The 26,473-nt window shown below is 55.2% G+C and overlaps 1 protein-coding gene across 1 annotated transcript; it reads left to right on the top strand.

Annotated features, from left to right (window-relative positions):
• The first annotated feature begins 2,285 nt into the window (after nt 1–2,285).
• Nucleotides 2,286–24,107, top strand: ZC3H12A (zinc finger CCCH-type containing 12A). The gene is made up of 6 exons (XM_038758176.1): nt 2,286–2,355; nt 3,210–3,713; nt 18,379–18,518; nt 18,955–19,189; nt 19,277–19,383; nt 22,122–24,107. The coding sequence occupies exons 2-6, from the start codon at nt 3,241–3,243 to the stop codon at nt 23,063–23,065; spliced, it is 1,899 nt and encodes a 632-aa protein (XP_038614104.1). The 5' UTR covers nt 2,286–2,355; nt 3,210–3,240; the 3' UTR covers nt 23,066–24,107.
• The last annotated feature ends 2,366 nt before the right edge of the window (nt 24,108–26,473 follow it).

The following is a 26,473-nucleotide window of genomic DNA, read 5'->3' as shown; positions in this document are numbered from 1 at the left end:
ACAGTCAATCATATTTACTGAGCGCTTACTGTAGGCAGAGCACTGAACTAAGCACTTGGGAGACTACAATGTAACAATAAACAGACACATTCCCTGCCCACAACGAGCTGCAGTCTGGAGGGGGAGACACACATTAACAGAAAAATCAGTGAAAATCAAGTTACACAGACTTGCAAAGAAAAGATGTAGAAATGAAAGGGCTTAGGGTAGTCAAGGAAGTGATAATGTCACAGGGTTTCTACACATCAGCATAATCCAGGATAAGTGTGTGTGTGTGTGTGTGTGTGTATATTTCCTACGTGTGAATAAGGAATACCAGAATTTGCATATTAATAGCATGCACTGTGAAGTGATCTACCTACGTTTGGGTTCAGAGTGTGTCAGTACGTGTCGATTGATCGCGTGCGTAGTGGGGCAGTGAGAGTGTGTAAGCATGGAGTGTGTGTGTAAAGCTAACTTATCCGGGGAGAAGTCCGAGGCTCCTCTTCCCTCCACCCGAATCTGAGACCCAAAACTTTTAGGATTGAGGGATCGATAGAGAAGCAGCATGGCTCAGTGGAAAGAGCGTGGGCCACTTATCAGCTGTGTGACTTTGGGCAAGTCACTTCACTTCTCTTCGCCTCAGTTTCCTCATCTGGAAAATGGGGATTAAGACTGTGAGCCCCTTGTGGGACAACCTGATTACCTTGTATCTCCCCCAGCGTTTAGAACAGTGCTTGGCACGTAGTAAGCACTTAACAAATACCAAAATTATTATTATTATTATCAATTGATTCTTCTCCTGGAGCTGGAGGACAAGGAGTCTCCCGGGATCAGGTCCCCAGGGAGGAGGGAAGCCAGGCCTCGCAGTAGCACCCCACCTTTGTCCCAGGTCCCGCCCCTGTCCCCGTCCCCCCGGGGCCTGACACCCTCACCCAGGAAATCCCCCTGCCCATTTAAATATTGAGGGGAGAGAGCCTGGGGGCAGGGGACAGAAGGTCATGGGTTCTAATCCCGTCTCCTCCCCTTATCTGCCTTGTGACCTTGGGACAAATCACTTCACTTCTCTGGGCCTCGGCTCCCTCATCCCACAGATTAGGAGAAGCAGCGTGGCTCGGTGGAAAGAGCCCGGGCTTGGGAGTCAGAGGTCATGGGTTCAAATCCCAGCTCCACCCCATGTCCGCTGGGTGACTTTGGGAAAGTCACTTCACCTCTCTGGCCCTCAGTTCCCTCATTTGGAAAAAGGGGATGAAGACCTGGAGCCCCCCGTGGGACAACCTGATCACCCTGTAACCTTCCTGGCACTTAGAACAGTGCCTGGCACATAGTGAAGTACTTAATAAGTGCTATCATTATTATGATCAGCGTGGCTCAGTGGAAAGAGCCCGGGCTTTGGAGTCAGAGGTCATGGGTTCAAACCCGGCTCCACCAATTGTCAGCTGGGTGACTTTGGGCAAGTCACTTCACTTCTCTGGGCCTCAGTGACCTCATCTGTAAAATGGGGATGAAGACTATGAGCCCCCGAGGGACAGCCTGATCACCTTGTAACCTCCCCAGCGCTTAGAACAGTGCTTTGCACATAGTAAGCACTTAATAAATGCCATCATCATCATCATCATTATTATTATTAAGGGACGCAGCCCTATTTCCTTGTATCCACCGCGGCGCTTGATACAGTGCTTGGCCCACGGTAAGCACTTAGCCAATGTCATCGTTATATCATCATCACCATCATCAATCGTATTTACTGAGCGCTTACTGTGTGCAGAGCACTGTACTAAGCGCTTGGGAAGTCCAAGTTGGCAACATATAGAGACAGTCCCCACCCAACGGTGGGCTCACAGTCTAAAAGGGGGAATATGATTATAATAATGATAATGATCATCATCATCATCAATCGTATTTATTGAGCGCTTACTGTGCGCAGAGCACTGTACTAAGCGCTTGGGAAGTCCAAGTTGGCAACATATAGAGACAGTCCCTACCCAAGAGTGGGCTCACAGTCTAAAAGGGGGAATATGATTATAATAATGATAATGATGATGATGGCACTGGTTAAGCGCTTAGTATGGGCCAAGCGCTGCTTGTTATTTCCAAGGGGCAGCAGGGGCCGGCTGGGTGAGTCCGGGCTGCGGGGCGGCCCAGGGGGAGGAGAGGGGGGCAGGGGAGGAGCAGGAAGAGGAGGTGACCGCTCCGCCCCCCGACCTCCTCCTTCTCCTCCTCCTCCTCCTCCTCGCCCTCGGCTTTTCCGCGTTGCCACCGAGGCCACCTGCCCGGACCTGCCCCTGCTATAAAGCGTCCGGGCCGGGCCGGGCCGGGCCTTACTCCGCCAGTCCTTCCCCCATGGAGAAGCCGCTGCCCGCGGAGCACGGCCCGGTAAGGACCCCGGGCCCAGGGAGGGTCCCACCAAGGGGAAGGAGACCCCCCCACACTCTCCCACACTCTCCCTCACTCTCCCACTCTCTCCCACTCTCTCCCACTCTCCCACCCCAGGGGACCTGGAACTCCCCTCTGCGCTCCTGGGGACAGAGAGACCCTTCCCCGTCGACCCCCCTCAACTCGGGACGGTTGGCGAGGGGGCTCCCCGGCCCGGAGGAGCTGGCGAAGGGGTTGGAGGCCCCGGCCAGGCCTGCTTGGCCCGGCTCCCAACGTGTTTCCAGCCTTGGAAACTTTCCCACCGGGAACCCCTGTGTCCGGACAACCCAGCCGGGCCCCCAACTGATCCTCTTCCAGTTGGGGATCACTTCCACCTTTTCCCGGCCCCTTCCCCCACCAACTTCCTCCTCTGCTGGAGCCTTCCCTCTCCCCCTCCCTCCGAGGCCCGGCCCGCTGGCCCGTCCGGGGGCCACCCCAAGTCTCTGAGATTTAGACTGTGAGCCCACTGTTGGGTAGGGACTGTCTCTATATGTTGCCAGCTTGTACTTCCCAAGCGCTTAGTACAGCGCTCTGCACGCTGTAAGCGCTCAATAAATACGATTGATTGATTGATTGATTGTTGCCTCGCCAGAGCAGGATCGCGGGGAGGCCAGAGCCAGAGGTGCGAGGGCCGGGAGGTGGATCCCGAGGGTCCAGCACAGCCCCTTCCCCAGGCCGGGGGCCAATTTCCTGACCCCAGCTAGACGATGGGGGCCCCCACAGAGTATGTGCGTGGGGTAGTTGGAGGGAGGGGATGAGCTGGTCTTGTTTTCCCCTTGGCCTGGGCTGACCTGTCTGGTTTCGTTGGCTTGCAGGATCCGAGGGGGAGGCCGCACCCGGATCGCCATGAGCCTGGATGCCTTCGTCCACCTACCGAGCTCCATCCTGGACCTTCCTCCCCAGAGTGAGTCGGCCTCCCGCTCCCTCGGGGCCATGAACCCCCGGGAGAGCCACCCCGGCAGCCCGGCCCCGGGGACCGTAAGGGGAACCGGCGACCCCCGGCTTGACCCCGCCGAGGAGACCGAGATGCAGATGAAGGTGGACTTTTTCCGGAAGCTGGGCTACTCCTCGGACGAGATCCACGCGGTGCTACAGAAGCTGGGCCTGCAGGCGGACACGAACACCGTCCTGGGCGAGCTGGTCAAGCACGGCGTGGCCGCCGACCGCGAGGCCGGGCCGGAGGAGCCCGGGGAGACCCCGCTGGTCCCCCGGGGAGGTGGCCCCCCGAAGGCCCCCAGCCCCGTGATGCCGCCCTCGGAGGAGAGGGAGGGCAGCAACCTGCGGCCAGTGGTCATCGACGGGAGCAACGTGGCCATGAGGTGAGCCCCCGGGTGACCTCAGCACTGCAGTGATCACGATGGTGATAATCCTAACAACAGTGGCATTTATTCAGCTCTTATGTGCCGAGGCCTGGGGTAGATATCAAAGAAGCAGATCAGACCCAGTTTCCAATCGCTCAGTGGTGTACTGAACCCTTACGGTGTGCAGAACACTGTACTGAGTGCTTGGGAGAGTACAGTAGAGAGAAGCAGCATAGCTTAGTGGAAAGAGCATGGGCTTGGGAGTCAGAGGATGTGGGTTCTAATCCCTCCTCCTCCACCTGTTTGCTGTCACTTAACTTCTCTGTGCCTCAGTTACCTCATCTGTAAAAAAATGGGGAAAAAGTGTGAGCCCCACGTGGGACAACCTGATTACCCTGTATCTTCTCCAGCGCTTAGAACAGTGCTTAGCACATAGTAAGCACTTAACAAATGCCGTAATTATTATTATTATTATTATTATTATTATTATTATTATTATTATTATTATTATTAGAGTCGGTAGACACAATCCCTGCCCTTGAGGAGCTGTCCCACACAGGGCTCACAGACTAAGAGGGTTTTTTTATCGTCATTTTACAGATGAGGACACTGAGGCCCAGAGAGGGGAAGTGACTTACCTAAGGTCCCAGAGTGGGCGAGACTGGCACACAAGTCTTCTGACTGTCCGTCCCGTGCTCTTTTTCATGTTGCCTTCTCAAGGTTAGGAGGGACCTCCGGGCATCACCTCATCCCTCCCCCTGCCTCCATGCCAAGCCCTTTGGATGCCGTTCCCTGATGCCGGCACCTTAAGAGAAAGGGAACATGGTGCTCCTTGTTCTGGCTGCCACATCCTTGTTGAATCTAGGGCATCTGGGGTGGCACAGCTCTGCTACAGAGCAGCCAAGGCACGTCCTTCCTAATCCCAGCTTTGGTCTCTCTCCTCCTTCCGACCTGCAAAATCAGGGAGTCCCACTGGGAGTGGAGGGTGGGACAGTTAGGAGGAGACTGCCTTCCCAGAAATCAGGTTCATTCATTCATTCATTCAATCGTATTTATTGAGTGCTTACTGTGTGCAGAGCACTGGACTAAGCACTTGAGAAGTCCAAGTTGGCAACATGTAGAGACGGTCCCTACCCAACAGCGGGCTCAAAGTCTAGAAGGGGGAGACAGACAACAAAACCCTACATGTGGACAGGTGTCAAGTCGTCAGAACAAATAGAATTAAAGCGAAATGTACATCATTAACAAAAAAAATAGAATGGCAAATATGTACAAGTAAAATAAATAGAGTGATAAATCTGTATAAACATATATACAGGTGCTGTGGGGAGGGGAAGGAAGAGGAAAAAGGGGGCTCAGTCTGGGAAGGCCTCTTGGAGGAGGTGAGCTCTCAGTAGGGCTTTGAAGGGAGGAAGAGAGCTAGCTTGGCGGATGTGTGGAGGGAGGGCATTCCAGGCCAGGGGGAGGACGTGGGCCGGGGGTTCTTTGTCCTGGGGCACCTGAAACCCTGCTTAACCCCCCCAAAACCTAGCCATCCCATAATCCTCTGGAGCCGGTATCTGTAGGTTGCCCGCCTGGGAGACTCCCCATTAAAGTTCAGCTTGTGCCCTGGGGATTCCGACCCCGGCCTTCGCCCGACCTCTGTCCGTCCCAGCGGTCGGTGGCGACCGGAACCGGACGAGGCCGGCGGGATTGCGGCTCCCTCTGGGTCAGGCTGGCAAATGAGCAGGTGGGTGAGGATGGCACACAGGGTGCTGAGGAGGGCCCTCAGGTGAGTTGGTGACTCACCACGCCCAGTTCCTTCTTCCAGCCTCTGACTCAGGGGACTGTCCCCACACGGCCCCGGGCCTGGCCAAGCCTCTTCCTAGAGATCCAGGACTGATGCGTCTTGGCCCTTGGAATTGGCAATGTCTTTGGATCTCCTTAGCCCTTTAAGGAGTGCCAGGGCCCACCCAGGTGGACCCCTAGGCCTTTTAGACTTTGGGTGGGGCAGCGGGAAAGGTGACCTGCCTCCCCTCACCGTCTCCCCGCTTTGGTCCCAGCAGGGGGGCAGATCCTTTGGGGCCCAGAAGGAGCTGGGAATGGGCCCTGGACTCTGATGGCCTCTGATGTGGAAGTCAGCTCCAGCCTGGGAGTCAGAGGACCGGGGTTCTAATCCCGGCTCCGCTACCCCTGGACTCTGATGTGGAAATCAGCTCCAGCCTGGGAGCCCGAGGATCGGGGTTCTAATCCCAGCTCCGCTATCTGCTTCCTGAGTGATCTCGGGCAAGTCGCTTAAACCCTCTGTGCCTCGCTTTCCTCAACTATAAAACTGGGATTCGAACCTGTTCTTCCTTCTACTTAGACTGTGGGTCCCATGTGGGACAGGGACCCTATCTGACCTGATTACCTTGTATCTAATGCAGTGCTTGGCACATAGTAAGTGCCTTAACAAATACCAGTATTGTTGTATAGAAGATGACGTTTCACCAACTACCAGAACCCACCTTCTTCCCAAGAAGCACCCAGGAAGTCAGATCTCCAAGCAGCCTTAATTAGTCACCTGTTCCACACTGCTAGTTGCCCCGGTAGCCTTATGGCAGCCATGTGTACTTGGGGGTGGGGAGAAGGAGGGAGGGACCAGCTCCAGACTGCAGTCCTACCCGTCTTTGGGCTGACCCCTAGCCAGAGGGAGGTTTTCCCACCTGATTTTTTGATTTGGGAAGAGGCACAAGTCCCCCCACCCCCTCAGTCAGTCAGGGCAGCAGTTGCAGGGGGCTGGGCCCTCAATAGCTGGGCAGCTGTGCTGGACGTCCCCAGGGGGCCGAGCTAACCTCTTCAGGTAGCAGACTGACCTGTTCAGAGGCAGGAGACTGTGTTGTTTGACCTCGAGGGCCCTTCCAGGTGTGGGTAGATTCACCCCCAGGTCCCGTCTCTCTCTGGCTTCCTCCTACATCCCAGCTGCCCCTTTATAGCAAGCCAGTCAACGTGTTGTCTCTGAAAGGAGAAGCAGCGTGGCTCAGTGGAAAGAGCTCAGGCTTTGGAGTCAGGGGTCATGGGTTCAAATCCCAGCTCCTCCAATTGTCAGCCGTGTGACTGTGGGCAAGTCACTTCACTTCTCTGGGCCTCAGTGACCTCATCTGTAAAATGGGGAGTAAGACTGTGAGCCCCCTGTGGGACAACCTGATCACCTTGTAACCTCCCCAGTGCTTAGAACGGTGCTTTGCACATAGTAAGTGCTTAATAAATGCCATTATTATTATTATTAAAGGAGGCCAAAGCAGGGCAGTGAGGGGGGAAAATAATAGCATGAACCTTACCTGTGGGAGGGTGGAGTCTCTTTAGAAACCAAGATGCTGGACAGAGAGGGAAACTGAGGCCCCCGGGGTCTGCTCCCATCCTAAAAGTCCTAGAGGTCAAGCCCAAACCTCCAGACAGGATCTCTTTTGCTGGGACTTCTCTTCACCTCAGTGGGATCCCACATCTGTGAAGACTGGATGGAGGGAAGTTGTGCTTGGAGGCAGGGGGATGAACCAATTGACCTAGACTGGCCCTACCCACCTCTGGGGTTTCAAGGCCTTTAACCGGTTGCAAGACAGACCTCTATTCATTCATTCAATCATATTTATTGAGCGCTTACTGTGTGCAGAGCACTGTACTAAGCGCTTGGGAAGTACAAGTTGGCAACATATAGAGAGGGTCCCTACCCAACAACGGGCTCACAGTCTAGAAGGGGGAGACAAGCTCTTTGCGGGCAAGGAATGAGCCTACCAGCTGTGTTGTATTGCACTCTCCCAAGCTCTTAGTACAGAGCTCTGCACACAGTAAGCGCTCAATAAATACGAGTGACTGATTGATTGAAGACAGGTCCTCACCCACCCCAGGCTGCTCAAAATGCTTAACGAGGACCAGGCCAGACAGGTCATTGAGGAGAGGGTGGCCTGTGAGAAGGAGCCCCCATCCCCACCCCCTTCCCAGTTTCTCCTAACCTCTGAGACCAGATGGGGCATGGCCTGACTCCCCTCAGGAAAGTGGATGTGATGGTGCAGGGGATGCTGAGGAGTTTGGGAGGGAGTCTGGCACTCGCCCCGGAATCTGAGATCTGTCCCACATGGGCTGACCAGTCCCAGGGCTGGATTCAGGACCCTGGGCTCTGCCCCGGGGAAAAGGAGATGGGGTTTTCTCACGAAAATAGCGGGGTCGCAGGTTGGACTGCCCCCAGCCTGCGATGGGTAGGGTGGTATTCATTCAATCGTATTTATTGAGCGCTTACTGTGTGCAGAGCACTGTACTAAGCGCTTGGGAAGGACAAGTTGGCAACATATAGAGACGGTCCCTACCCAACAGTGGGCTCACAGTCTAGAAACCAGGAGAAGGCCTGTTCTGTCCTAGAGGATTGGGGGATACAGGAGAGCCTCACCCCTCTTCTTTTCCGTTTTCCGTCCATCCTTCCCATCCGCTACCGTAACCGTTATCTTAGACCCCACCACTACATTCATTCATTCGCTCATTCAGTCGTATTTATTGAACGCTTACTGTGTGCAGAGCACTGTACTAAGCGCTTAGGAAGTACAAGTCGGCAACATATAGAGACGGTCCCAACCCAACAACGGGCTCACGGTCTAGAAGGGGGAGACCGACAACAAAACAGCAGAGTCTCCTTGTAGCTCAGGTGGGGAAACTGAGGCAGGGAGTTGATCTGGTCATCCAGTGAGTCAGGCGCCGAGCTGGGACCAGAGCTCAGGTGTCCCCAGCTCCCGTCCCTGGAATCTGTCCACCCCACTGACCCTTCCAGTTTCCAGATCCAGTCTGGGCAACTCTGGCTCCACTGACCCAGCTCTTCCGTGCCCCAGGATGACTTTGCCTCGGGGCATGCGACTGTCATAACTATCGGCCCTGGCAGGGCCCTGGCAGTTAACTCCCTCCCCAGTGAGTCGGATTCCCAAGGCTCTTGTGAATTCCGTTTTCCGCCTTCCCCGTGGCCCGCCTGTGTACCCTGCCGGTGAGCGGCCTTACAGTGTTGTGCGCGTGGGGTGTGAGGGGCCTGTTTTGACTGGACCCCGGGTGTGTGTCTGTGTGTCTTTGTGTGTGTGATGGGGCTGATGAGTGGACCGTGCCCGCAGCAGGCGAAGAGCAGGGGCCGGGGGTGACCCCCGCCCTCCTGGGCCTGGGAGCAGTGGAATGACCCGCCTTGTGTTTGCCACGCGAGCGGCCTGGGGATTTTATTTTTCTCTTGAGAGGCTGCAACTCTAACCGGGAGGGGAATTCCAGGCCGACACTTCCTGTACTCGCCGCCGCCGCCGTCGTCGCCACCGTGTAGTCCTGGTACATTGTTCCCTGCCCAGTGTCTTGCCCAACAGGCCGGGCCCCCCTCCGCACCAGCCGTATGCAAATCTGGGTGGAAATAAACCTCTCGCTTCCTTCTAAGGGAATTTTCTCAGCCAGCTGCCAAATCCGATTACCCAGCCGGCCTGGGAGCCGCTGCTCCCGGGTACCCCTGGGCAGAGGGATCGGGGTGACACTCCCCTCGCAGCCCGGAGGAGGGGCCGGGAGGGGGTTTCCAGTGTACGGGACGCTTTATTCTGAGGAACCGGGGCGGGGGCCCCTCACTCCGGCCCCCGGGAGGGACTCATTTTCACCGTCGGAGCGTAAATTGCAGCAAGAGGGATTGCGGTTAGGCGTACGAGGAAGCAGTCTGCGGCTGCCAACGTTGTAAGACCCGCAAGGGGGTCAGAGGACCGATTTTTTTCCACCCCAGAGGTCAGAAAGCCAAGAGAGCGTTCTGGGGTTTGGGGGGGTGACCTAAGGGAGGTGCGCAGAGGGAAACTGACCCCTGGGACTTCTTCAGGGGTGTTTCACCAGCTGTCATCTCTCTGCCAGGGGCCCTGGGCCGCTCGGTTTGGGCTCCCCGATTGGCTTAGTTTTACTGACTTGGCCCGTTTCCTATTTCACTTTCCTCTCTCCAGAGTTGAAGAAAGAACAAAGTATTTCATCAGTTTCAGAAAGAAGAGGGGTTTTTTGTTTGTGGTTTTCTGTCGGGTTTCTTTTTTTTTTTCTTTCACTGTTGAGTCGATGCTACGTGCCCGGCCCCTAAAGGGTAAGGGGGTGTCAGGAGGAGCCCTTCCCCAAGGCCAGGGTTGGGGGTGGTAATGGTCTCGACTGGGAGCCAACGGGCGCGGGGCACTGTACTGAGCGCTTGGCTCTCAGCCCGGATCCAGCATGGCACCGGGAGGAAGGGGAGTCCTCCCATTGGAGGACGTTGGAAGGAGGAGGGAAATCCCGAGCAGGGGCCAGGGCGGGTGGGGGGAACCCTCTCCACATCACTAACACCGCAGCACCTGAAGAAGACGCCCGCCCGGGAGGACTGTTCTTGAGAAGGATTCGTGGTGTCCCAAACTGGGGCCTGGCGGGGGTGCCCAGGGCCTCAAATCCACAGGAGGAGGCAGCTTGGCCTCAGGGAGGGGGAGGGAGGGCGGGCAGGGAGCCATTTTGACTGTGAGGAGAGAGTTCGTCCGTGTGACTCACGGTGTGTGTGGGGGGGTGCGGGAATGGAGGTGTCCAGGTGTGTGTCACCGTATTATGGGTGTGGGAGTGTATCCCCATTTCACCTCCACCCCAGGGAGGGACAGGCCCCCCACACCCTGCCTCGTTCATTCCTGCCTTCCCCGACCCTGGCGGATCCAGCTTGTCTACCCAAGGGCGCCGTGAGCCAGTGGACGGAGCCCGGATGGGAGGAGGCTGGAGCTGGCGGGGGGTCAGGGGCCAGGGTAGTAATGCAAGGAGAAGCAGCGTGGCTCAGTGGAAAGAGCCCGGGCTATGGAGGCCAGAGGTCGTGGGTTCAAATCCCGGCTCCGCCAACTGTCAGCTGTGTGACTTGGGGCAAGACACTTCACTTCTCCGGGCCTCAGTTCCCTCATCTGTCACATGGGGGTTAATAATAATAATAATAATGATGGCATTTGTTAAGCGCTTACTATGTGCACAGCACTGTTCTAAGCGCCGGGGGGAATACAAGGTGATCAAGTTGTCCCACGGGGGGCTCACAGTCTTAAACCCCATTTTACAGATGAGGTAACTGAGGCTCAGAGAAGTTAAGTGACTTGCCCAAGGTCACACAGCAGACGTGGCAGAGTCCCCCATGGGACAACCTGATCACCGTGTACCCCCCAGCGCTTAGAACAGTGCTTTGCACATAGTAAGCGCTTAATAAATGCCATCATTATTAATGCAGGGGGGTCAGAGGACCGATTTTTTTCCCACCCCAGAGATCAGAAAGCCAAGAGAGCATTCTGGACTGTTCTGAAACTCACAGTTTCTAGACTGTGAGCCCACTGTTGGGTAGGGACCGTCTCTCTATGTTGCCAACTTGGACTTCCCAAGCGCTTAGTGCAGTGCTCTGCACACAGTAAGTGCTCAATAAATACGATTGAATGAATGAATGAATAATGGCATTCATTAACAATAATAAAATAATAATAATAATGATGGCATTTGTCAAGCACTTACTCTGTGCAAAGCACTGTTCTAAGCACTGGGGAGGTTACAAGGTGATCAGGTTGTCCCACGGGAGGCTCACAGTCTTCATTCCCATTTTACAGATGAGGTAACTGAGGCGCAGAGAAGTTAAGTGTCTCACCCAAAGTCACACAGCTGACAATTGGCAGAGCCTGGATTCGAACCCATGACCAGGATTAGAACCCATTACCTTCTGACTTCCAGCCCTGTTCTCTATAATAATAATAATAATGGCATTTGTTAAGCACTTACTATGTGCAGAGCACTGTTCTAAGCACTGGGGGGGATACAAGGTGATCAAGTTGTCATTCATTCATTCATTCATTCAATCGTATTTATTGAGCACTTACTGTGTGCAGAGCACTGTACTAAGTGCTTGGGAAGTACAAGTTGGCAACATATAGAGATGGTTCCTACCCAACAGTGGGCTCACAGTCTAGAATGTGGGGCTCATAGTCTTAATCCCCATTTTACAGATGAGGTAACTGAGGCTCAGAGAAGTTAAGTGACTTGCCCAAGGTCACACAGCAGACATGTGACGGAGTCAGGATTCGAACACATGACCTCTGACTCCAAAGCCCGTGCTCTTTCCACTGAGCCACGCTGCTTCTCAATCTGGTCAGACACCGTTCCTTTCCCACTTGGGGCTCACAAGCAAAATAAGAGGAAGAACAGGTATTGAATCCCCGCTTTGCAGATGAGGAAACTGAGGCACAGAGAAGTTAAGTGCCTCGCCCAAGGTAACATGGCAGGCAAGTGGGGAGTCAAAACTTGCTTTGTTGTCCGAGGTCTCCCCCTTCTAGACCGTGAGCCTGTTGTTGGGTAGGGACCGTCTCTAAATGTTCCCAAGTGCTTAGTACAGTGCTCTGCACACAGTAAGTGCTCAATAAATGCGATTGAATGAATGAATGAATGAATGAGGACTCCTGACTCTCAGGCCATTAGGCCATATGCTCTTTCATCAAGAGTCAAATTGGCAACAGGTGTCAAGGTTTCAGGCTCAGCCGGGACTGGGTTGCGGAGGGGGAGACAAGGGAGGGGGGCTTTCCCTTCCCCAAGGGGAATCAATCAATCGTATTTATTCATTTATTTATTTATTTATTTATTTATTTATTTTATTTATTTGTACATATCTATTCTATTTATTTTATTTTGTTAGTATGTTTGGTCTCTGTCTCCCCCTTTTAGACTGTGAGCCCACTGTTGGGTAGGGACTGTCTCTATATGTTGCCAATTTGTACTTCCCAAGCGCTTAGTACAGTGCTCTGCACATAGTAAGCGCTCAATAAATACGATTGATGATGATGATGATGATTGAGCGCTTACTGTGTGCAGAGCACTGTACTAAGCGCTTGGGAAGTCCAAGTTGGCAACATAGAGAGACGGTCCCCACCCAACAGCGGGCTCACAGTCGAGAAGACACTCAGGGGTCTCCAGTTCCTGCGGCCCACTTCCAATACCCTGCCTAGTTTCTAGGAAGAGGCAGGGAGAGGGCTGGATTTTTAGACTGTGAGCCCCCTGTTGGGTAGGGACTGTCTCTATATGTTGCCAACTTGGACTTCCCAAGCGCTTAGTACAGTGCTCTGCGCACAGTAAGCGCTCAATAAATACGATTGATTGATTGATTGGTTGGATTTTGCAGTTGAGCAGGCTTGCAGACACACACAGACACCGCCCCCCGCCCCCTCCCAATTTATCCAGTTTCTCCTCCAAGGACAGGAAGCAGAGGGGAAGGTTCTCTTACCCACAGAGCCTTACAGTGGGTGTGTGTGTGTGTCCGTTTAGATGCCGGATCCAACCTTCTTCCTCTTGCTTTGCCAGCGCAGTCCTGGCCCCCCTCTCTTCCAGCCCCAGCTGCGGCCTCTTTGTGACCGTCCGTATTCTGGTTTTCTTTCTGCCCTTCCCTCTCGGGGGACATCATCGTGGTCTAGCTGTCCAGGGGTCATCCCGTCCATCCCCCTAGTAGTCGTGGTAATTTATAAGCATCCTCTGGGTGCGGTGCACTGTACTGAGCGCTTGGGAAAGTACAACTACGCTCCCTGCCCACTAGGTATATGGGAAATAGGGAGAAGCCCTCACTCCTGCCTCAATAAAGCCGATCGGTTTCATTTTAAACTCACTCCTTCCTGCCCCAGCGTTTCCATCTCTCGCATTGCTCTGGAGGCTCAATCGTTCAGTCCATCGCTGGTATTTGTTGAGTGCTTACAGTGTGCCGAGCACTGTACCAAGTGCTTGGGAGAGTATCCGAATGAGAACTTTTCCCGGGACCTCCTCCTGTGGGCCCTCTGGGAGAAATGGAGGATCCCCGTCTCCTCCCCCATCCACCTCCACAACCTTGACTGCCCTGGTGTCGCTACAGGATGTGGTTTCCAACTCGCTTGCTTTTTTTTATATCTATAACGTGGTGATTATGTTTTAATTGCTAAATATAAATCGAGAATTTACATACGAGGGAGGAGGGGGAAAGGCGGGGGAGGGAGCTGAGGGAGGCCTAGCAGCTTTACAGAAGGGCAGAGGCGGAGTGTCGGGGTTGGGGGGAACTCCAGGGGGGCAGCCCGGCCTTACCATCCAGGCAAGGCCGCCTCTCGTGCTCAAGGACAACCAGCTTCTCCCGCAGAGTGTTCACTCGTTCATTCGTATTTATTGAGCGCTTACTGTGTGCAGAGCGCTGTACTAAGCGCTTGGGAAGTACACGTTGGCAACATCTAGAGACGGTCCCTACCCAACAGTGGGCTCACAGTCTAGAAGGGGGAGACAGAGAACAAAACAAAACATATTAACAAAATAAAATAAATAGAATAAATATGTACAAATAAATAAGTAGAGTAATAAATCTGTACAAACATATATACATATATACAGGTGCTGTGGGGAGGGGAAGGAGGTAAGGCGGGGGGGGATGGGGGCGGAGGGGGCTCAGTCTGGGAAGGCCTCCTGGAGGAGGTGAGCTCTCAGTAGGGCCTTGAAGGGAGTGTTCAATCAATCAATCAATCGTATTTATTGAGCGCTTACTGTGTGCAGAGCACTGTACTAAGCGCTTGGGAAGTACAAGTTGGCAACATATAGAGACGGTCCCTACCCAACAGTGTGCTCACAGTCTAGAAGGGGGAGACAGAGAACAAAACAAAACATATTAACAAAATAAATAGAATAAATATGTACAAGTAAAATCAATCAATCGTATTGAGCGCTTACTGTGTGCAGAGCACTGTAGTAAGCGCTTGGGAAGTACAAATTGGCAACATATAGAAACAGTCCCTACCCAACAGTGGGCTCACAGTCTAAAAGGGGGAGACAGAGAACAAAACCAAACATACTAACAAAATAAAATAAATAGAATAGATATGTACAAGTAAATTAAATAAATAGAGTAATGAATACGTACAAACATATATACAGGTGCTGTGGGGAAGGGAAGGAGGTAAAGCGGGGGGGTGGAGGGGGGAGGAGGGGGAGAGGATGGAGGGAGTGTTGCCAGCCCAGGGGGTCATCGGGGGGCATGAACGTGGAAATGGCGAGAGGGATTCGGGTGTGTGGCTAGGCCTGGTGGGAGACAGTTACCCGCTCCTCCAGTCTCTGCACCCAGAGCCGCTCAATGCCCCTTCGCCTCAAGTTAATGTAAAATCCTCGGTCCCGGCCGGCCCATCCCCACCCAGCCCGGCCCGCCCCCCTCCCCCGTTCCTATGCCAACGATGAGTTGGGCCCCGGGTTGCCTGGAGACCAGAGAGGGGCAGTTCAAGCCGTAGGAAGCAGGTCCAGGGGATCGCCCCTGGCATCCTGGGTCATTGACCCACCCTCTCCACTGGCTCCTGGGCATCACCGATGCTGTGGGGTGGCATCTTCCAGGCCAGAGCCTCCCCGCCATAGAGAAGCAGCGTGGCTCAGTGGAAAGAGCCCGGGCTTTGGAGTCAGAGGTCATGGGTTCAAACCCCGGCTCCGCCAATTGTCAGCTGGGTGACTTTGGGCGAGTCACTTCACTTCTCTGGGCCTCAGTTACCTCATCTGGAAAATGGGGATTAAGGCTGTGAGCCCCCTGGTGGGACAACCTGATCACTTTGTAACCTCCCCAGCGCTTAGCACATAGTAAGCGCATAATAAATGCCATTATTATTATTATTATTATTATTATTATTATTATTATTATCCCCCTGAGCCCTCCCCCTTTGTCCTCAGAGTTACACCCCTGCCCCTTACCCAAAAGCCTCTGGGTAGGTCTCTGTGTCCTACGGGCGGGCAACAAAGTGACTCCATCAGTCCCCAGGCCATGGGACCCATGAAAGGGGCAGAGTCCCTGCCCTCGGGGAGCTCCCGGTCCGACGGGGGAGGCGAAGCAGACTCAGAGACGAGCACCCAACCTGGATGTGTGGCTGCAGGAAGTGTTGGCCCGAGGAGGAAGGGTCACCCATTGGGCTGGAGGGTGGGAGAGTACGGGGAGTATGTACCCTCCCAATTGTTTAGTACAGTGCTCTGCACCCAGTAAGCGCTCAATAAATATGATCGAATGAATGAATCCGGAGCCCAGGGGGTGACGGGATGTCCAGACCGCCAAAGGTCACTACAGCCATTCTCCTTCCTCTGGGCAGGCCCACCCCAAGTTTGCCCAGGTCAATGAGGAGATTCTCTGTGAAAGTCCCTCCCCCACAACCCCACTCCAGGGAAAGAGACTCCCTCCCCTGCCTGAGGAGGCAAGTGGACTCCTGCTCCTTCGTTTTCAGATGGAAACAGATCAAAGATGAATCTCCCCAGCGACCGCACATTCTTCCCACCCGGGGTCAGAGCACTGGAGCCAGCTGACCCCTCCCTTCGCTCCTCCTTCCCGTCCACCCTGGGGTCCCCAGGCTTTCCTCCCCCTGCCCTCGGCCATTTTAAAGTCCGTTTTAAGAGGTTGGAGTGGCTTGAATTTCAATCCAAGGAATCTGGTTCCTCCTAAAATGTCCAGTCCCGGAAGCACCTTCCTCCCTCCCTCCCTCCCCCAGCCCTGAGCTGGCCAGCTTCCTCCTTGGTCACCAAAACGGTTTGTTGGGGGGGTGCAGGAGGAGGGGAGCTCTGCCCTCGCCCCATATTTACCCACGTCTCGGATGCCTCCTGACTGCCAATCGGTCCACCAGGCCGAAGGAGAGAGAGGAGTAGCGGGAGAGGGATGAGAAACTTCCCAGCTGCCTCCTGACCGAGGCAGGGAGTGTGTGTTTTGGAGGTGGGGAGAGGACAACTAGAAACTCTCCAGCTGAGGCAGAGGATAGGGAGAGAGGGGTGGTAGAGAGGCTAGAAACTCTCCAGCTGCCTCCTGGCTGAAGCAGGGGGTGGGAAGTCTAGAAACTCCCAACTGCCCTTCGCCGAGCCAGAGGATTGTGGGAGAGAAGGGATGGTGGGGGCGACTAGAAACTCTCCAGCGGCCTCCACTGTCCCCAGTGTTACAAAGAGATGGGAGGCCCGGAGTGGTGCGGCAAGAATGAAGGAAACTGGGAGACAGCAGATTCCTGAGTATTTCCTCACTTTCCAACAGCAGAATTGGTTCCCGAGCTTCCCATCCCGCACTGGGAGAGTCCACGCTCTGTGTGTGGGCGGAGTGGGTGGGGAGTTGCAAATCCTGGGAAGTTTGAGATTCCCTTTGGCCGGCTCCACGCTGTGGGAAAACACCACCCGGGCTCAGCTGTGTTCTGAGGAAGTGTTTAGCCGGCCCTCCCCAACCATCCAAATGACTTTATCCCCTTGGGGTGGGTTGGGGGAGATTTCCTACCCCTGCCAAGGAACGACTCACTTTGGCTGTGTAAACAAGCGGATGAGGGATTCTGAAGTGATCCAGTCAATCAGTCCATCAATCACTGGACTGAGTGTTTGGGAAAGTACAATAGTCACAATCCCAGCCCTCAGGGAGTTTACAGTCTGAGGGCACTCCAAATTATTTGCAGTTGAGAGAAAAATAAAATGGAAAGAGGGGAATAAGTTCTTAAATAACAGAGTGCATAAACTGCTATGTACATAAGTGCTATGGGTGCTCGGGGGGCTCTTTCCTGGAGAGAAGAAAATTAAACAAGGAATGCCTCATCATCATCATCAGCAATCGTATTTATTGAGCGCTTACTGTGTGCAGAGCACTGTACTAAGCGCTTGGGAAGTACAAGTTGGCAACATATAGAGACAGTCCCTACCCAACAGTGGGCTCACAGTCTAAAAGTAAAAGGCGAAAGATTTGGGAGAGGTGAGTGTTCCCTTAGAATGGGGAGAGTTGTGATCTGCTGGAAGCAAGTAAGGCTTCCTGGAGGAGGAAGGATTTCAGGAGGCTTTCTGAGGAGGGGGAGAATTGGGATTGGGCAGAATAGAAGTGAGAGAGAGTTGTCAGCAAGGATCGGGGGGAAGTGGGGATAGGGGCGGGGAACCAGTTTATGAGGGGGCCAGAGCGTGGACTGAGAAATGATGATGATGATGATGATATATAATAATAACAACAATAATAGTGGTATTTGTTAAGTGTTTCCTATATGCCAGGGTCCTACAAGGGGCTCATGGTCTAATTAGAGAAGCAGCATGGCTCAGTGGAAAGAGCCCGGGCTTTGGAGTCAGAGGTCATGGGTTCGAGTCCAGGTCCTCCACGTGTCTGCTGTGTGACGTTGGGCCAGTCACTTAACTTCTCTGAGCCTCAGTTGCCTCATCTGTAAAATGGGGATTAAGACTGTGAGCCCCATATGGGACAACTTGATCACCTTGTATCCCCCCCACTAGCGCTTAGAACAGTGCTCTGCACATAGTAAGCGCTTAACAAATGCCATCATTCTTATTATTATTATAAGTAGGAGGGAAGAACAGTTTGGAATCCCCATTTACAGATATGGGAACTGAGGAATAGAGAGTAATAATTGCAGTATTCGTTAAGTGCTTTCTATGTGTCAAACACTACAGCGTGGCTCAGTGGAAAGAGCGCGGGCTTTGGAGTCAGAGGTCATGGGTTCAAATCCCAGCTCCGCCAATTGTCAGCTGTGTGACTTTGGGCAAGTCACTTCACTTCTCTGGGCCTCAGTTCCCTCATCTGGAAAATGGGGATGAAGACTGTGAGCCCCCCGTGGGACAACCGGATCACCTTGTAACCTCCCCAGCGCTTAGAACAGTGCTTTGCACATAGCGCTTAATAAATGCCATCGTTATTATTATTATTACATACCATCATCGTCATCATCCCTCCCCCTTGTTTCAGCCACGGGAACAAGGAGGTGTTTTCCTGCCGGGGCATCCTGCTGGCGGTTAGCTGGTTCCTGGAGCGTGGCCACTCGGATATCACCGTCTTCGTGCCTTCCTGGCGCAAAGAGCAGCCAAGGCCAGATGTGCCTATCACAGGTGCGCTGCCCGTCCCGGGTGGGAGGATCGGGCGCGGCGGCGATGCCAGCTAAGGGGACCTGCAGCCTTGCGGGTAACCCCGGGAGGCCACCAGCCTCTCCAGACCCAGGCCGGGGATCCAGTTCGGAGGCGAAGGCCGGGGTCGGGGGGCGTCGGGCCTACCCCTTCCCCCCTGCCCCCACACTGCTCTCAAGGCCTACGGTCTCAGGACACCCCAGACTTCCCCATTCTGAATCCGGTTTCCAAGACGCAGCCCCCGCATCCTTTTTTGAGGAATCTGCGGGTTGGCCCTAAGGAGCCGTGGCCCACCCTCCCCGACCCCGGGGATGCTTCTAGAGGTCATCCCATTCCCATCCGTCCATCTGTTTCGGGGCCAGGTGTGAGGGGCGGCGTCCGCGCCCGCTCCCCCGCCCACTGACCCGCTCCCGGCTCTCAGACCAGCAGATCCTGCGGGAGCTGGAGCGGAAGAAGATCCTGGTGTTCACGCCGTCGCGGCGCGTCGGGGGCAAGCGGGTGGTGTGCTACGACGACCGCTTCATCGTGAAGCTGGCCTACGAGTCGGACGGGGTCGTGGTCTCCAACGACACCTACCGCGACCTGCAGGCCGAGCGGCTCGAGTGGAAGCACTTCATCGAGGAGCGGCTGCTCATGTTCTCCTTCGTCAACGATAAGTACGGATGCCCCCTCCCTCCCCGGGCATCCCTCTCCTCCCCCACCCCCGCCGAGTGTCTGACCCCGATCCCTCTCGCCCTTTCCAGATTCATGCCCCCCGATGACCCCCTGGGCCGGCACGGCCCGAGCCTGGACAACTTTCTGAGGAAGAAGCCCGTGGTCCCTGAGCACAAGAAGCAGCCGTGCCCTTACGGTAAGGCCGAGCTGCCCTCCTGGAGTCCCCCCGGCACCTCCTGCTCCCTACCTCGACTGTCCTGTTAGTCATCATCATCATCATCATCATCAATCGTATTTATTGAGCACTTACTATGTGCAGAGCACTGTACTAAGCGCTTGGGAAGTACAAATTGGCAACAAATAGAGACAGTCCCTACCCAACAGTGGGCTCACAGTCTAAAAGGGGGAGACAGAGAACAAAACCAAACATACTAACAAAATAAAATAAATAGAATAGATATGTACAAGTAAAATAAATAAATAGGGTAATAAATATGTACAGACATATATCCATATATACAGGTGCTGTGGGGAAGGGAAGGAGGTAAGATGGAGGGGATGGAGAGGGGGACGAGGGGGAGAGGAAGGAAGGGGCTCAGTCTGGGAAGGCCTCCTGGAGGAGGTGAGCTCTCAGCAGGGCCTTGAAGGGAGGAAGAGAGCTGGCTTGGCGGATGGGCAGAGGGAGGGCATTCCAGGCCCGGGGGAGGACGAGGGCCGGGGGTCGATGGCGGGACAGGCGAGAACGAGGCCTAACGGTGAGGAGATTAGCGGCGGAGGAGCGGAGGGTGCGGGCTGGGCTGGAGAAGGAGAGAAGGGAGGTGAGGTAGGAGGGGGCGAGGGGATGGATGGACAGCCTTGAAGCCCAGGGTGAGGAGTTTCTGCCTGATGCACAGATTGATTGGTATCCTATCAGCGCAGTCCTATTTATTGAGCGCTTACAGTGTGCAGAGCACTGTACTAAGTGCTTAGGAGAGTACGATGCAACCGTAAGCAGACGTATTCTCTGCCCACAACGAGTTGAAGCAGCGTGGCTCAGTGGAAAGAGCCCGGGCTTTGGAGTCCGAGGTCATGGGTTCGAATCCCGGCTCCGCCACATGTCTGCTGTGTGACCTTGGGCAGGCCACTTCACTTCTCCGAGCCTCAGTGACCTCATCTGCCAAATGGGGATGATTACTGCCCCCGTGGGACAACCTGATCACCTTGTAACCTCCTCAGCGCTTAGAACAGTGCTTGGCACATAGTAAGCGCTTAATAAATGCCATTAATAAAAAAAATAGTAAGCGCTTAACAAATAACATTATTAGCATCATTATATGTTGCCAACTTGTACTTCCCAAGCGCTTAGTACAGTGCTCTGCACACAGTAAGCGCTCAATAAATACGATTGATGATGATGATGATGATGATGAGTTTACGGTCCAGAGGTAAACTAGACTGTAGACACTCTCACTGACCGACCCCCCACCGCTGCCCCTACCTCTCCTCACCCTCAACGCCCCGGTCCCCCGCCTCACACCCCCATGCCCCCACTCACCCTGCAACACCCCTTCACCCCCAGCCTGCCAGGCAGGAGACCTGGCCATTTCAATCGATCAATCAATCAATGGCATTTATTGAGCACTTCCTGTGTGCAGAGCACTGTACTCAGCACTTGGGAGAGTACAGTCCAACAGCGTTGGCAGACACGTTCCCTGCCCACAATGAGCTTACAGTCTAGAGGGGGAGACAGACATTAATATAAATTATGTATAATATATCATTTAAAGATATGTATATCGGTGCTGAGGGATTGAGCAGCGTGGCTCAGTGGAATGAGCCCGGGCTTGGGAGTCAGAGGTCATGGGTTCTAATCCTGACTCCACCACCACATAGTTGTGGGACCTTGGGCAAGTCACTTAACTTCTCTGAGCCTCAGTTACCTCATCTGTAAAATGGGGATGAAGACCGTGAGCCCCGCGGGACAACCTGATCACCTTGAATCCCCCCCCCCCAGCGCTTAGAACAGTGCTTTGCACATAGTAAGCGCTTAACAAATGCCATCATTATTATTATTATTGAGGGTGGGGTGGCTGCATGGCTTAGTGGATAGAGCACGGGCCCGGGTGTCAGAAGGACCCGGGTTCTATTCCCGGCTCCGCCACTTCTCCGCTGTGTGACCTCGGGCAAGTCGCTTAACTTCTCTGAGCCTCGGTTCTCTCATCTGTAAAATGGGGATTAAGAGTGTGAGCCCCGTGTGGCACAGGGATTGTGTCCAACCTGATTAACTTGTATCTACCACAGCACTTAGGACAGTGCTTGGCACAAAGTAAGCACTGAAGGAGTAAATAAGCACTGAATAATTATTACCCAAGCACGTAGATGACGCAGAAGGGAAAGGGAGCTGGGGAAAAGAGGGCTTCACTTCCCTGTACCTCAGTTTCCTCATCTGTAAAATGGGGGTTCAATCCCTGTTCTCCCTCCCGCGTAAACTACGAGTCCCAGGGCAGTAGGTCAGCCAGTCGTATTTATTGAGCCAGGTCCTGTGTTGGACCTGATTATCTACTCCAGCACTCACCGCGTCGTTTGGCGCAGAGTGAGCGCTTAAACACCGCAATCATTATTATTACCAATTGCCCCAGGTTCTTCCGCCCCTTTCCCCATCTCATTCATTCACTCGATCGTATTTATCGAGCGCTTGCCCAATAAGCGCTTGTGAGAGCACAGTACGACACCGAACAGACACATTCCCTTCCCACGACAAGCTCGCAGTCTCCTCCTACGCCAGCTGCCCTCAGTCCTCTTTCCCTTCCCCTCCCTTCCGTCGTCCATCTCCCCGGCTAGCCCACTTTCTGAAGGGCACCTCCCGGGCCAACCCACCTCCTGACGGGCACCTCCCCGGGCTAACCCACCTCCTGACGGGCACCTCCCCGGCTAACCCTCTTCCGCTCTCCCCAGGGAAGAAGTGCACCTATGGCATCAAGTGCCGCTACTACCACCCAGAGCGACCCAGCCAGCCTCAGCGCTCCGTGGCCGACGAGCTGAGGGCCAACGCCCGGCTGTCCCCGCCCCGGGGCCCCGCCAAGGAGAAGAGCCGGGGCCGGCCCGCCCAGCGCCCAGGCGAGGGCCACCCCGGCTCCCCCCACGGGAGCCTGGAGGCCAAGACCCCCACCCCCAAGGCCGGGGCCGGCGGGACGGACCGGCCGGCTACCCAGGGCTACCCCGCGGGCGGGAGCCTTCCGGCCAACAACGGGACCTTCGGCGCCCCGGACAGGTACCCGCCCCCGTCTCCTCACCCGGACTCCCTCTCCTTCACCTCTCAGGACCAGCTGGACTCCGGCCTGGGCTCCCTGGAGAGCCAGATGTCCGAACTGTGGAGCTGCTGGCCCGGGGAGCTCCTGGAGCCGGCCGGCGGGAGCGGGCGGCCCAGAGCCCCTTACCAGCTCTCCCCCAGCCTGGAGCCGGACCCCCACGGCCCCCCGCCCGGCTATCGCCCTTATGGGGCCGAGCCCGCCCACCCCCGGCCGGCCTGCTCCTTCCCGGGCTACGGCCGCCCCGCCCCCGGGGCCGGCACGGGGCCGTACAGCATCCCGGCCGACTTCCCCCCGGCCCCCGTCCACCCGCCCCGAGAGTATTGGTCCGAGCCCTACCCGCTGCCCCCACCCACCCCGGCCCGGCCCCGCCTGGTCGCCCGGCCCTTCGGCGACGCCGGGCCGTGGGCGGCGGCGGCGGCGGCGGCCGACGGCTTCTCCGAGGAGCGGGCCAGCGTGCGGGTCAAGCTGTGCGGCATCTTCCCCCCTCACCTGGTGGAGGCCGTGATGAACCGCTTCCCCCGGCTCCTGGACCCGCAGGAGCTGGCGGCCGAGATCCTCACTTACAAGTCCCAGCACCAGGGCCTGTGAGGCCGGAAGCCCCGATGGCCAGCCGCGGCCCCCGGGCCAGCGTGGGTGGTCGGCCGGCACGGCGGAGCCCGGGCCCGGGGGCCGCTGCTCACCGGCCCCGGCCTCTCCATCCCCCTTCCCGGCCCGCGGGCCCGAGGACAAGCTGGTGGGAGGTAGGAGGCCCTCCTAAGGAACGGAGGACGTCGGAGCGGGGGCAGGAACGGAGGGGTTGTCACCCCCCCCAACCCCCACCTGCCAGGAACCAAGCGTATTTAATGATTTGTTCTGCAGGGTGGAGTTTCCCACAAAGCCGATCGAGTGTGTGCCGAGTTGGGGGGAAGCAAACCAAAGAGATATGTAACAATTGGTTCTGGTCAAGGGCTACAGAGACTCTTTCCCTCTCTCTTGCTGTCTCGCTGTCTCTCGCTCTCTCTTTTTTGATGTGTTTTTGGTGTCCCTCTGCCTTTCTCTCTCTGTAGACTTTTCCCTTGGAGAGGCCAGAAGCGATTAACCCGTTGATACACATTGTATCACCTTTCGTTCAGCCCCCGTCCTGTGGCTAAAACTCCGAATCCTCCCCTCAGTTGGCGAAGATGAGGATGACGGGGTGGGGGGAGGAGACGGGGTTGGGGAGACAGGGCCAAAGTGCCATTCTGGGGGGTGTCGTTTTTCCTCCCTGCCCCCCGAGTCCCTTTCCCCATCGCCACCCCTGCTCCCCTCGGCTCTTCTCCCCGCCCAGATCCGTCCGCGGGACAACAGCCGCCTCTGGCTGGTTCGGCACCGTGTGCCCCATGAGACCCCCCTCCCACCCCCCAGTTCTGGGTCTCTCAAACCCCGTAAGCCAATGACGCCTCCGCTGTGGCGAGGTTTCATGTTAGTAAGCAAAATGCTTTTTAATAATCGTGGTCTCTGTCTCCTCTCTTTTCCCAACACCCCTGTGACCTGAGGGAGGGTCCGGGGAGGGTCTCCGTGAAGCTCTCCCGCGGGCCCGGTTGGGGTCTGGAGGAGAGAGGGAAGTTAAGGAGAAAATAGTTCATTGCTGCAATATATCAATAAAGGAATTAGGAACAGGCCTGGAGTTGTCCTTCGAGGGGGCGAAATAGGGTTACCAGCTCTTAAGCAAGAGGGGCCACGACCCGGGGGTCACCCTGCCTCCGAGCAGGGCTGTCCCCAACCTCTCTCCCATTCACTTAGCAGCGTGGCTCAGTGGGAAGAGCCCGGGCTTGGAAGTCAGAGGTCATGGGTTTGAATCCCAGCTCCGCCACTGGTCAGCTGTGTGACCTTGAGCAAGCCGCTTTCCTCATCTGTAAAATGGGGATTCAAACTGTGAGCCCCATGTGGGACAATCTCGTCACCTTGTATCCCCCAGCGCTTAGAACAGTGCTTTGCACATAGTAAGCACTTAACAAATACCATCATTATCATTATTATTATTCACTTCTCTGTGCCTCAGTCACCTCATTTTTAAAATGGGGATCGAGACTGCGAGCCCCGTGAGGGACAGGGACTGTCCAACCCAATTTGCTTGTGTCCACCCCAGCCCTTAGTACGGTGCCTGGCACGTAGCGCTTAACAAATGCCATAATTATTATTATCACGTCTCCAGCTCAACCTGGACCTTTGGTCTCTCGCCGAATGGCAAAGGTCCCGGGCCACTTCCCTCTGGGGCCCCGGAGAGGAAGCAGAGGTGGGTTTGACCCTCCCGTCTCTACCCACTCTCTCAAACCTGAGTCAGAAGGGACTGCACCACCCCTGAGTTTCCTTTCCTCTTTGTGTTTCCAAGAGGAACATAGTCTACCCCCCCGCCACCCCAGGATCGCTGGCTTGGACTTTCCCTCAGCCTGTGCCCAATCGGTCCATCACCCCATTGCTCTGGGTAGTTGCCGGGCGGGGGGGAGCGGGCGCTTACCAGAGGCCTGGGCCCCAGACTTTCCCACATTTTCCTGCTCGGGCCAAGCGGAGCCGATGGTTTGTGGGGGCCTCTTTTTACGGTGGCATTTATTAAGCGCTTACTATGTGCAAAGCACTGTTCTAAGCGCTGGGGAGGTTACAAGGTGATCATATTGCCCCACGGGGGGGCTCACAGTCTTAATCCCCATTTTACAGATGAGGTAACAGGCACAGAGAAGTGACTTGCCCAGAGTCACACAGCTGACGGTTGGCCGAGCTGGGATTTGAACTCGTGACCTCTGACTCCAGAGGCCGAGCTCTTTCCACTGAGCCACGCTGCTTCTCCGGGGGCCTTGATCCCCTTTTCAGGGTGTGGGTTTGGATGCGCTCAGCACCAGGGAGTGGGGAGGGGGCTGTCGGCCCTCCAGCTTTTTCAAGCGGGACCCTGGGAGAAGTCAAGTGGTGGGCCTACAGGAAATGAAATTAAGTAGAAGACCAGTCTCCCTGGATCCGGGTTGGGTCGTCTGGGAATACAGGAAGCCGGGAGGGCACGGGGCAAGTGTGGAAAGATTATGGAGCGCACACCTGGTGAGGTGAAGAGTCAGCCCGGCCCTGAGTCACTGCAGAATCCAGTCCCACCACCCAGCGCGCGGTGGGGTGGAGTTTCCAAGGGCTCTGGGATTCGGTCGTGATGTCATGTGTGATATTACCGGGAGAGTGGGGCCAGTGGCGGGATTTGGGAGAAAAATCTAAGAAGGGCGGGTTAGAGAAGCAGCGTGGCTCAGTGGAAAGAGCCCGGGCTTTGGAGTCCGAGGTCACGGGTTCAAGTCCCGGCTCCGCCACTTGTCAGCTGTGTGACTTTGGGCAAGTCACTTCACTGGGCCTCAGTTCCCTCATCTGGAAAATGGGGATTAAGACTGTGAGCCCCCTGTGGGACAACCTCATCACCTTGTAACCTCCTCAGCGCTTAGAACAGTGCTTACTTGCACATAGTAAGCGCTTAATAAATGCCATCATTATTATTATTATTTAGACCCCTGCCATCAAACCCAGCAACCTGCCACTGTGTTTTCTATAATAATAATGATGGCATTTGTTAAGCGCTTACTCTGTGCAAAGCACTGTTCTAAGCGCTGGGGAGGATACAAGGTGATCAGGTTGTCCCTCTTGGGGCTCACAGTCTTAATCCCCATTTTACAGATGAGGTCACTGAGGCCCAGAGACGTTAAGTGACTTGCCCAAAGTCCCACAGCTGACAATGGGCGGAGCTGGGATTTGAACCCATGACCTCTGACTCCAAAGCCCGGGCTCTTTCCAATGAGCCCCCTAGAGATGCAAGGGAGGAGGGAAAGATCTTATCCCATGATCTTTTTGGGGTGAGAAGTCTGTGAGCCCACTGTTGGGTAGGGACTGTCTCTATATGTTGCCAACCTGTACTTCCCAAGCGCTTAGTACAGTGCTCTGCACACAGTAAGCACTCAATAAATACGATTGAATGAATATATGTTGCCAACTTGTACTTCCCAAGCGCTTAGTCCA

This window comes from Tachyglossus aculeatus, chromosome 16, assembly GCF_015852505.1.
Source record: "Tachyglossus aculeatus isolate mTacAcu1 chromosome 16, mTacAcu1.pri, whole genome shotgun sequence".
Lineage (NCBI taxonomy): Eukaryota > Metazoa > Chordata > Mammalia > Monotremata > Tachyglossidae > Tachyglossus > Tachyglossus aculeatus.
Note: the sequence above shows the minus strand (reverse complement) of the source record. Positions and strands in the feature narration are given on the sequence as shown.